The sequence below is a fragment of the Eupeodes corollae genome, chromosome 1 (genome assembly GCF_945859685.1).
Source record: "Eupeodes corollae chromosome 1, idEupCoro1.1, whole genome shotgun sequence".
Lineage (NCBI taxonomy): Eukaryota > Metazoa > Arthropoda > Insecta > Diptera > Syrphidae > Eupeodes > Eupeodes corollae.
Genome location: NC_079147.1, coordinates 238,491,961 through 238,503,801, shown reverse-complemented (window position 1 = coordinate 238,503,801; position 11,841 = coordinate 238,491,961). Strand labels below are relative to the sequence as shown.

The following is an 11,841-nucleotide window of genomic DNA, read 5'->3' as shown; positions in this document are numbered from 1 at the left end:
TTTCAATCAACAGAATTCGTAAAAATAATAAAAAATTCAGAATCTATTCACTTCGGCCCAAAATGTCCTCCTTTTACCCCAAATATAACTTGGAGACGGTCAAAACACGAATCGGAACATTGTTTTTCAACAATTCTTGGTTCCCTTGTGATTTGGTTCAAGGTCTGCCACTGAAGTGTTTGTCTGCACAACACTTCAAATCAGCCTGAAAGCTATTTTCCCTATAAAATGTCACATTTACTTTAACGCCAGCATCAATGTTAACATTTGGAGAGCTTCCTTCCACTGTCACAGCGGACCGAACCATTAATTGTTACGGGTGCCAACTGGTTACAGACTGATGACACACGTTTCTTTAAGTAAATTCTTTTGAGTTTACAAGTTTCTTAATTTAAAAAACATTCTCGTCAGAAAACACGATGTTCGGAAATTGGTGCTGCTCCAGTGTAAAACCATAAAAAAATAATCAGTACTTTTGTAAACAATACTTAAAAATGTCACTTGTCACACAAATTTTATTAATTCCCAAATAGCTGATGCCACAGTGACAGATGTGACAACGGTCTTAAACCGGTTACACTTCGAGTGCCGGACAAGCCAGACAAGCCTGATGGATCAAATTTTGTTCAAAATTTAAGTGGTTACTCAGGCACCATTTCTCGATATTCAATCTATATCAAATTTTGAGAAAATCATGCAATATGGGGTCACTTTATGGAATTCCCAGAGAAGAAATAAATACGATCGTTACCATCACTCCAAATCAAATAACAAATAAGACTTTGACTGTGACAGGTGAGAAACAATTATAAATAATCTACGAGTATATAACTACTTCACTATCAAGTATAGATAGTTTAATTTCATAAGAAATACAAACATTCAATAAGCCCACCCTTATTATCAAAAAACAGTTTAACGTAATTGATTAATAAATCAATGATATCTTAATTTCTAGTTTAACTCTTTCAATTTAGATAACAAACCATACAAAACACCCTCACTCTAATAAAACACATTTTGACAATTCATTCATAAGTCAAAAATGGAATGTAACGGTATTATATATTGATCAAAAGTTTAGTGTCCTAAGAGAGAGAAGGAGAGAGATAGAATGAAAGAAAAGAAAATTTACCCTCATTTAATGGGTTTAAACATTTGTCATATATTTTCAGAACTTCTTCACCCCATCTTGTCAAATATACTAAAGAGGTACATATACATATTTTACTACAACAAGAACATTTTGACGTTAGTTCGCGTGACATTCACTTGATGTGTTATGTATAGACCAAGTGTGGTATATGTATGTTTTTGAATGTAGACCAAACATTTCCAACATATGGATTCATATAATTAATTAGATATAACTTGGGGGTAAGCATATTACAAAAAAAAGTCACCCTTAACACAAACCATAATAACTGTAATAAAAAAAGGCAATTATAAAAATATAATAACCACATTCATATTATGTCAACCGCCCCCCCCCCCCCCCCCCGATTTCCAACACATTTTTATTGTTTCTTCAGTTTCCTTTTTTTCTGTTTTTTCTATTTTATTACTTAGATTTAATCTACAACCCTGCTAAGTCTTATAGAACCTATACCTACAATAATGTCAGTCGATTATGTACAGTAATTTTATTTACTGATTGAATTCCAGTGTTTCAATTTTGTCTACATAAATATTACATCAAGTAGCTTCTAATTTGTTAAATATAATCGTTTTATTTTCGTCAAATAACCCACCACTCTAAACGTCAAAATCACCAAACATGACAGATATTTTGCTGCAAGTTGACACATCCAAATAAAATCATCGTTTGTTTTTCGTAATCCATTAAAATATTCTTCGTAGAATAGGCACGTTTAAATTTTGACAGTCGTCCAACTATTAACCTTACTTCATCGTTATCGCTTGTTTTATTAAGTCGATCACACACTACCAAGTGATTAGTATCCGATCAACTCTGTGTCAATTTGGCTCGGTGAATTACTAATTTTTAAATTGGCTCGGTCACATGTGCTCAGTTTTTTAAGCAATTTTAACATCCTAGTAGCTTTAAAAATCATGGAATGGTTAATTTAACTTTTCATGTGACATCTATACAATTAATCTTAAAGAGCAGTGGATGGAAATGGTAAATTCTGCAGTTGCAACCTTCAGTTGGGTTGTCAGTTTTTTAATAAAATTGAATAGTCAATTTGTTAAATCGCAAAAACATAAGGAAAGGTTTAACATTTAGGAGTCCATTAGTTAATTGACGTTTGACTTTTGCTCGAGCCTCGAATACAAATATTAGTGCAATGGATCTCTCTTGTGTCTTTGGAGATACCAAAGCAGGTTATGGTAAAGCTTCTGTAATTATGACTTATGACAAATAGTTTGATTTGCTGTTTGCTATTTTTGAGATTATATGTTTTCCCTCCAACCAAACTCCACACAAAAACTCGACGGAATTAAAAACTTTGTCGACATTTTTTGAAAAATAGCGCTGCATAGAATCATAATATCCCAGAAGACAACGTTTATAAGTTTCATTACCTGTCTAATTTTATTAACCCATGGTTCCATGCGACACTTTCATTTTTCAATTTGTGTATATTTTTTTCAAAACTTGTGACAACTCCGCATCAACATCAGTACGCCTACTTTTCAGAATAAAAACCAAAACATGAGCTTTAGCACATGAGCTACGAAACTGCGACGATCTTCGCATAATTTGACTTTTCTTTCACATGGGCTTTATTTCTATTCGCAGACAGCGGCAAATTGAATTTCACACAAAAACAAAACAAAGTGGTATAATTTTGAGGTTATGTTGCGCGCTAGCAATTTATTCGTTGCAGTGTGGATGGTATGTGGAACGCGAATCGAATAGAGTTTGACAGTTCGTAGCAACGTCAGTGCAATTCGTTACTACCAAATAGTTTTTACAAAATTTTCTTATTTTAGGGAACAAATTGCAAATTTTATTATTCTAACTTTAGTGCCAATTGGTTTCTTATAATTTAAATGTGTTTTTGTTTGGAATTGACTTTTTGAAATGTGTAAAATCACGTTTGTTCGTTCTTTCGTTCATTCGCTGTTTGCTCTCATGTGAAAGGTGTCTTAACTATTTTTCACATGAGAGCGACCAACGAACGACGAATGAACGAACATTCGTCCATTTTGACATTTCTTTCACATGGACTTTTTTTTATTCGTCGCGAACTCTCACGAATGACACAAATGAGAATTGTCAAACGACAGAAATTATTTTGTATTCAAAGTGAGTGTTATAGAATGAGATCAAAACAATATTTATTAAAAAAAAAGAATTTTGCTGTTTTTAAAAATGAAAAAAATAAAAAAAAGACTTCATGTGCACCCACTTAACAAAACACGAAAGATGGAAGGAGAATATCCTACAAAATTGTACCAATATTTTAGGATTTCAAAGGAAAAATTTGATATCATATTTAAAATGGTTAAAAAAAAAATTGGTTCCGGAACCTTCAAGCTTCAGAAAAGATATATTCTGTTCAAAGGAAAGTTTGTTTTATCGCTACGGTAAGATACATGTATTTCTCTTGCTGCGTTATACTTTTTTTACCTAATTTATTTTCTCTAGGTTCCTTGCTACTGGTGCAAGTTTCGTTGATTTAGCATAGGTACATGTTTCGTATGGGAGTTTCAACAGCAAAAAAAATAGTTGATACAACGATCCAGGCTGTCATCTCCAATTGCTTAAAAATTGCTATCCCAAACACTCTTTCGAAAGAAGATTTAAAACAGATTTCCTTGGACTTTTTAATGCGCTGGAACTTTCCAAATTGTCTAGGGGCTGTTGACGGCAAACATGTCCTTACATTTGCCCCAAAAAATAGTGGAAGTTTGTTTTTTAATTTTAAAAAATCATTTTCCTACAACCTGATGGCTGTGGTGGACGCAATGCCGACTCGAGTGTTTTCAGCAGCAGTCCTTTTGGAAACGCTTGGCTTACAAATCCTAAGAAATTAAATATTCCAGATAATTCAGCCCTTCTGGGAACAAAAACTAAATTACCCTATGTGATTAAAGGAGATGAGGGTTTCGCATTAAAGTCAATCATTCTAAGGCCGTTCCCAGGGCACAAACTTTCAAACCGGGAGAGAATTTTTAACTACAGGTTCAACAATACTTACATAATAGTAACATTTGTTACCAATGTATTTTTTTTATATAATTTGTGCAGATTGTCCAGAGCAAAAAAACAGCCAAAAAGGATCAGCACAATGATCTCACACTTTAAAATTATTCATCTTCGAATTCAATGTCATGAAACAGTTGAAGTGTCCGCATTTCCATTTTTTCGGCTTCAGGAATTTGCATTTTCCATGAAAAACTTCTCCAATGGTGCTGAGTCAGGTTCATTAAGTTCCGTCAGTGCCGCCAAAAATCTATCGGTATCTGAATCGGAATTCTTCTTTTTCTTCGAAGGTGTAGGTTGTGGTGCCTGGATTGACTCGTTCAGTCTCTTATTTGAGGATGTTGGTGCTTCATCAGTTTCTTCTTTGTCAGAGAGATCAATGGCAACGTTCTCTTTTTCATTTAACATGTTTCCGAGAGTTCTATAAAACAAAACAACAAAAACATGAATACAAAACAATTAATAAAGATAATCACCCTTATTGCGGTAGTCGTTGAACGACGTATCAAAAAACGACAAAAGAATTTGAAATTACGTATGGCGTTTAACGTCAATTGGCGTTTTTGTTTATGTGGAATGCATCATTTAGTGACGTTTGTCTTAATACAGTTATTTTTCGTATTATGTAAGTCGTTTTGAAAACAACAACGTCTCTTAAAACGCCAAATTTCGAAGTTGACAAAATTGCAAACGACACGGAGCTTAAATTAATCTCAAAATGTAGGTTTTCTTCTTTTGTTTTTTATAATTGTTATACAAAGTTTTTTTAGGGTAAAAGTTACGAGTCAAAAACAAATGAAACGCCTTGTTGAGCTGATGGAGGCAAATGAAAACCTCGCAAAAAATTTTAAAAGAGGTGCAATCGCAAATCAAGGGACAAAGTTGGGGTGGGAGGATTTGGCAAAGGAGCTAAATTGCATTGGACCACCCACACGAAATGGAAAGGAATGGCAGAAAGTAAGAAATTGTTAAACTTTTGATTAAAGAATTAAAATGCTTTTTTAGGTTTGGTTTGACGCCAAATTCAAGGTCAAACAAAAGCTGATATTCAACAAAAAAGAAATCGAAGCCACAGGTGGAGGAGGTTTCAAACAAAAATGTTTGAATGACGTTGAGGAAGCGATTGCAAGGCTTTTGTCGTTGAATGATATTGTTAATCCAACCGGATATGTGGCAGGTGGTTCATATGATTTTGCGCCTCATAAACTTGTTGTCTGTTCGTCCACACCAACCAAAGGAATCATCGCTTCAACTTTAAACGACGCCGACGATCTAATTTCGGGGGAGCTGGCTGAAATTCTAAATGAAACGCCCAAAGCTGCTCAACTTTCTGCACCTCCATCACCACATGTAAACATTGAAGAGGACTTAAGAGATGTGAGACAAAAAACACCAAACGCACCAAAAGAAAATGTTTTCCAAAAGCTTTTGGAAAAACAAACTGTGGTTCAAGAGAAATTGTTCACAGATATAAGAAATTCTTTGAACAACATAGAAATCAAACTTACAGAAAATGTTAATTCATCTAAAGAAATAAAGAATTCTATGAAAAATATGAATGACCATTTGAAAGAGAGTGCCAGATTTCAAAGGAAACTTTTCAATTTAAAAGAGAAGCAGTTAGAGATGTTGAGACTTCAAATGGAGCGGGATGAAAAACAACGCCTTCAGGAAAATAGTTTAAAAATTATGGATATGGAAATTCGGAAGAGACAACTGGATACAGAGGAAAGAAAAATTAATCTTATGGAAACAAACAACAATTAAATTCAATTTCGTTATTACTATTAATAAATTATTTAAATTTTATTGAAGTAGAGTATTTTTAAGATCGTTCGCTACAATAAAATTTATGAAATGCAATTCAAAATTTGGTTTCGTATTCGAACAGCAGTTTGGTCATCATTGTAAAGTGAATTATCTTCATCTAGACTTAGAGAAGGCTCAGCATCAATCAGTACTAGATCTCTAGGAAGCTCCAATTTGTAATAAATACAAATGTTGTGCAAAGCTGCACAGGTGTTCACAATCTGCGTTGCTTTTTGCGGAGAATAGTGTAATTGTCTTGCAGCGAGGAGACAGCGGAATCGATTTTTCAACACTCCTATCGATCTTTCGATGATATTTCTAGTTTTTGAGTGTTTGGTGTTGAAAAGACTTTGCCTGCTACCTACTTCTGGTGATCTAAAAGGAGTAATGAGGAATAGCTCCAGAGGGTACCCCGCATCACCTAAAATGTAGTAAAACAAGTTTCCCTTGTAAATTATTATCACATTATGACATACCCAGTAGCCATGTTCTTCTTTCTCCCCCGTCATATTTCCTTTGCAAAGTACCCCTTAGCTCACTTGAGTTCCAAACCAGTCAGTCATGACTTGCTCCAGCATGTCTTGCATCTGCGTATCTTATGCGCATCCGATGATTACAAATCTTAAATATTTTTAAGTTTAGGTGTGACAAAATTACAAGCTTACTAGCATAACGTTAAGACTAAAATATCCTTTTCTGTTGTAGTACATATGTTGATCTGCTTTTTTCGGTGCCAAAATTTTGATATGGGTCCCATCGACTGCGCCAATAATACCAGGAATTCCAGCCTGCTGGAAAAAGTGTAATTTAGCTTCAATTTTTTCTTCCTCAGAGAGTTCCATCTTTATCCATAATGGGCACAGATATTCCTCAAGAAAATTTATCACTTCCTTGAGAATGATGCTAAATGTAGGCTGTGCTAGTCCCAAATTAAAATCATTCCCAACGCCTTTTTGGTAACCTCCCTCAGCAAGAAACCTTAAGGTGGCTGCTAATTTTAAAATATTTGAGACAGAACGTCTCTCAGGAAAATTACTTTCCATCAAGTTTAAAATATATAGAAAGGCTTCTTTATTGAGTCGGAAATATATTTTAAACCTGGAAAATATTTTAAATATTGAAGTTCCAGTAAAAATTTTGTGAGCACAACTACTAGTACTTTGAATTAGGCAAATCCATTGGGTTAGCTGTGGATCGAATCCATCGTCTCTGCAAAACTAAATCTTTCTTTCTTCGTTTTTCCTCTCGCTGCTCGTCGTCCTCTCTGCTGCTCCATGAAAAATAGCTGGCCACACTATACATTCTTTTAAGAATTTGTATTTGTAAACAAAAATTTCACAAAATAACAAAAACAAAATTAAATTAATTAAAATGTCTGTGTCAAAATGTCAGCTGTTTAAGTGGATCGCATTTGGAACTTAATAGCGACGAGGAGTCTGGCGTTTAAGCTACGCAGTACCGATTTAAAAACGACACGACTACAAAAACGACAATTGGCGTTTTAGTAAAACGACTATCGCAATAAGGGTGAATATTTTTCATTATTACTTTGGTACTTCAATATTTTAAAATAAGGCCAGGGTCTCTTCTTCGGAAGTGCCTCCGACCCACTGGGTACATTTTTGTCCCTTTTGTAGTACTTTCCAAAAGTATCCCGCAACTTCTTCCAACGTTCCTTGCATATTTTCACTGAAAACTCAATTTAATACTGGATGCAATTATTAACACATTTTTGTTTATATACCATCGGTATTTAAAATAAATGCAATATTTTGCCACACATTCTCCTTTTTATATCTATCTGAATAGGACCGCTCAGCCTTGCTATAATTTGATGGATTTGCGTCAACCTCCATTATCAATCTTTCGTCAAATTCCTAGAATTATTAAATTTATTTTAATACATGTATTTCAATTTATATTTACTTTTTTTCCATATTTTCTTCAGCCATGACCAACCACGAAGAAAACAAAAAGAAGAGTAATTTGAGGTTAAACACGGGCGAACAATTCATTCGCTGCAGTGTGGATGGTATGTGGAACGCGAATAGAGTTTGAAAATTCGTAACAAAAAATTGAAATTAGCGACGAATAATTTTATTTATCAAATTTCTCTGATTTTAAAAATTTAAATGCTTATTTTATTAACTTTACATTTAAATAAATAAGGTTTTTATCGTTTTTTCTGAATATTATGCAGAATTTTGGCATAGGAACGTTTTAAATCCCATTTGTTCGTTCATTCGTTGTTCGTTGGTCGCTCTCATGTGAAAAGTACTTTAGACCGTAATCTACGAACGAACTCCTCTTCTTCATTTCAGCTTCGATTTACAAAATTGAAAACATAAGAAACTTATTAAATAAAAATTATTCCTTATAATATCTTAACATACAATTTTACAATTCTCAATTCTACCAACTTTCAAATAAAAAAAAAACGCACTTCTGCGGATCGTTGAGTATGGAATCCCAAAAAAATACAGCTAATGTAAGATATCCTAACAAACTAACTTGTAATTGAATATATTTAAGTTGAATGTACATACATCCCATGTGAACAAAAAAACAACTATACACATTTACTCGATTGGCAGTGTTCGTAGAGATAAATATGAAAAATACAAAATTATTGCAGTGCACCTGGTGACAGTGACATCAATATAGTTGTTGATAAATGTTTTGAAAACAAATTATTTGCACAATATTTTTTCTACCCACCTTAATTCTAGGGATTAGTAAAGCTCAAAAGTTATAGTGGTGAAAAGCCAAACAAACTCACCACACTTTTATTTTTAACTATGTATATTACAAGAGTATTGTGTATACAGCTCAAAGGATAATAACCGTAAAAACTCTATAGGCCTCTCTCTTCCGAACTTATGAATAGTACACATATATTGCGTGTAAACTTACCATAAAGATGTTTCTCAAAAATATATTCATTAGACTTTCAGTCCCGCGTGAATAAAGAACGTTAAAAGGTATAACAAAGAGCAAAAGACATAACACAGAATAACTGTATTTACCGTTAACTTTACCTGTAGAAAAGCCTAAGTTTTAGTTAAAACTTAAACAAAAAAATTAATGTAAATTTAAAAAACTACTACTATCACCCCCTCTCGAGCATTAACATTACCCCCCTTCTTCATGATAATTTTATGTGAAAACTTTTTGAGTGTTGTGTAGTGCAGTGCTTATTTTTGTTGTTGTTGTATTTGGTGAAAAAAGAAACAAACCCCTAAGGCCGACCTTACATTTTTCAATTATTGTATAGAAGAAAAAACCTTGTCTTTTTCGGATTTCGAAACACTATCATTCAGTTATTTACCGGTTGTCGAGCGAAGTACACCGCTATTTCGGTGCAAAAATCATATAAAAACACACAAAATAAAAATAATTTAAAACATTTTCTATGTGCAACAACTTTGAAAATTCCTTGAAAGTGTCAAATAATTGTTGATATATTTATGACATTTTCTTCTGTGTGTCATAAAAAAACAACTCTCTCCACAAGTTTTTATAAGAAATCTTTGGTTTTTTTCTGCAATAAAGACAATAAATTAAGAGTTAAGAAAAAATATGTAAAAACAAAAATAAAAACCTACAAAGTTTATAAAAAAATCATTTTCTAAAATTCCAATAGTGTACGACTTTGTGTCATTCGGTTTTTTTTTTTATTAAAAAATAAAACAAAATTATTAAGAGAAATTTAAATTTTCCATCATCAAAAGAAGTAAATCCAATCTTTTTTAAAGCAAACCAGTGCCGCAGGTGTTTTATTGAAGAACAAAATCAAGACTACATCATAAATATATTGGACAGCATATATCCCCTCTAAATACCTGATGCAATATTATAAATTTTGATTTTCGGTAAGTGGGCGTTTGATTATTATTATACTCGTAGCTAAAGTCTTGAATTAAATTAGGTAGATGAAGATTAGAAATTATATGTAGAAATACTAAAGAAGATTTTATTGTTTTGTTTTAATGGTTTTGTTGTATTATTTATGAATAAAATGTTTGTTAATTTTTAGGGAATTGAAAAATTTTAAATTTGGCGTAGGCAAGAAGTGTTACTAATTGTCTGTGAAATTTGTTGAAATCTGTTTGACATAAGTTTGTTGGAATATTTAGATTTTTATCTTAATTAAATGATGATTAAATGCGATATTCAGATATAAACCATATCAGACATACAGAGACCTTAAGTTTTTTTAAACACTGTGAGTTGAATCTTGATCTTTTTAAATATTGTCCTTTGGACTAATGATATGCAATAAATGCGGACTAAAAAGAATTCGGTAACTAATATTTATAGTTTCTGAAGAGTACAGAAAATTGAGTCTGTATTTGTTTCAAAAGTGAACATTTTCTCATTTCCGTAAGCGGAATGAAATCTAGTACTTTCGAAATGACAGCTCCGAAAGTGGATTGTTCGTACCTGGGAACTCTTATCCGAATGCCAAAAACTTTCTAAAACGGAAAATTTGTTTCTACATATAATTTAAAAACGGAATTAAATATGAACGGATAAAACCTTAATGTAAGGAGAAATAAATATTTCAGCAAATAAATTAATTTGCAGAGAAATAAAAAAAGACAAAATAAAGGCAATTAAAATAAGAGTTAAAAAGTGTCATGAGTGTTTTTCAACAATAAACTTCAGCACACATTTCCATAATATTTGATTTATTTCGTGTAATTGTTTGTCGGATTCGTTCTTTGTAATTGTTCTTTTTTCGTTCTGATTTTAAATTGGATTTGCTTACAATTTTCGAATTGGGGGAAGATAGTAATCCACACTTTTCCATTTACGGATTATTCATTTCGAGTCTCGAAATATTTAGTATAAGATGTGTCAAATTATGAAGCAAAACAAGCACGGACGGAAAGCAAACATTATCTGTGTTTTTTGGGGCTCTATAAATAGTATAAATAGTATAGTAGAAAATTCTCAAGAAAACCCATCGGCAGTAGCCACATTTTTGTATTTAAAAATTGGTACAACTGAAAGTAGACCTGTCAGAATAATAATAAAAAAAACACAAATGGAACAAAGTTTCGTCAAAATTAAAAGTTAAAATTAACTTCAGCAAAAAAAAAATAACTAAAACTAATAAAATGAACAATTTTTTTTTTAAATTCATTTTTATTAATTCATTCTTAAACCTATCTTAAAGCTAGACAAAAATTCATAAAACTAGCCAAATTATCCATAACTTACAACTAACCTAATGGTCCCATACGGACACTCTAAGTTAAACTATAACACTTAAAACTAATGCCTTTCGGCCCTAAGATCTATTTTACTTCATTTAAATTTTATTTCATTTTTGTATTAATTAGAAAATTAAAAAAATAATATCAATATCCTTTTTATTTTTACTTAAAAACTACTTAAAATAATGTCCCTAATATAAAACTTAAAACTAACTTAAACTACCTATTCTACCTATAAACTACTTAAAACTAGAACAACCACAGATGCAAATCTAACGTTTTTTGTTTTCGTATTTTATTGTCTTTTTTTTCTATGTTTTTTTTTAATATTCTTTTTTTATATTCCATGTTTGTTTTTTTTATTTTTTATTATTTTTTGTGCCACCATGCCTATTCTACTCGTACTTAAAACTAAACCCTAAAACTATAAAACAAGTGTTTAAGCCGGCCAAGGCTTAAAAAACCATCCCGACTACCCAATATCAAGTGCCGATTGAAGCAACCAAAACTGGTTCTCCTGCTTCACCCTATCAGTTCGGTCCCATTCGGGCACAGCCCTGTGCCATGACGTCTCGATTGTACGGGAGTCGTCTATTCACGGTTCTTCGTCTGACGTGGTAGTTTAACGGAACTGAC

At 32.4% G+C, this 11,841-nt stretch overlaps 1 protein-coding gene and 1 pseudogene across 1 annotated transcript; one reads left to right on the top strand and one right to left on the bottom strand.

Annotated features, from left to right (window-relative positions):
- Positions 1 to 4,766: 4,766 nt before the first annotated feature.
- Positions 4,767 to 6,003, top strand: LOC129949314 (uncharacterized). The gene is made up of 4 exons (XM_056060704.1): positions 4,767 to 4,894; positions 4,945 to 5,131; positions 5,180 to 5,852; positions 5,993 to 6,003. Coding segments are annotated over exons 1-4 (873 nt in total). The 5' UTR covers positions 4,767 to 4,892.
- LOC129949305 (putative nuclease HARBI1) lies at positions 5,765 to 7,026 on the bottom strand (annotated as a pseudogene).
- Between the last annotated feature and the right edge of the window lie 4,815 nt (positions 7,027 to 11,841).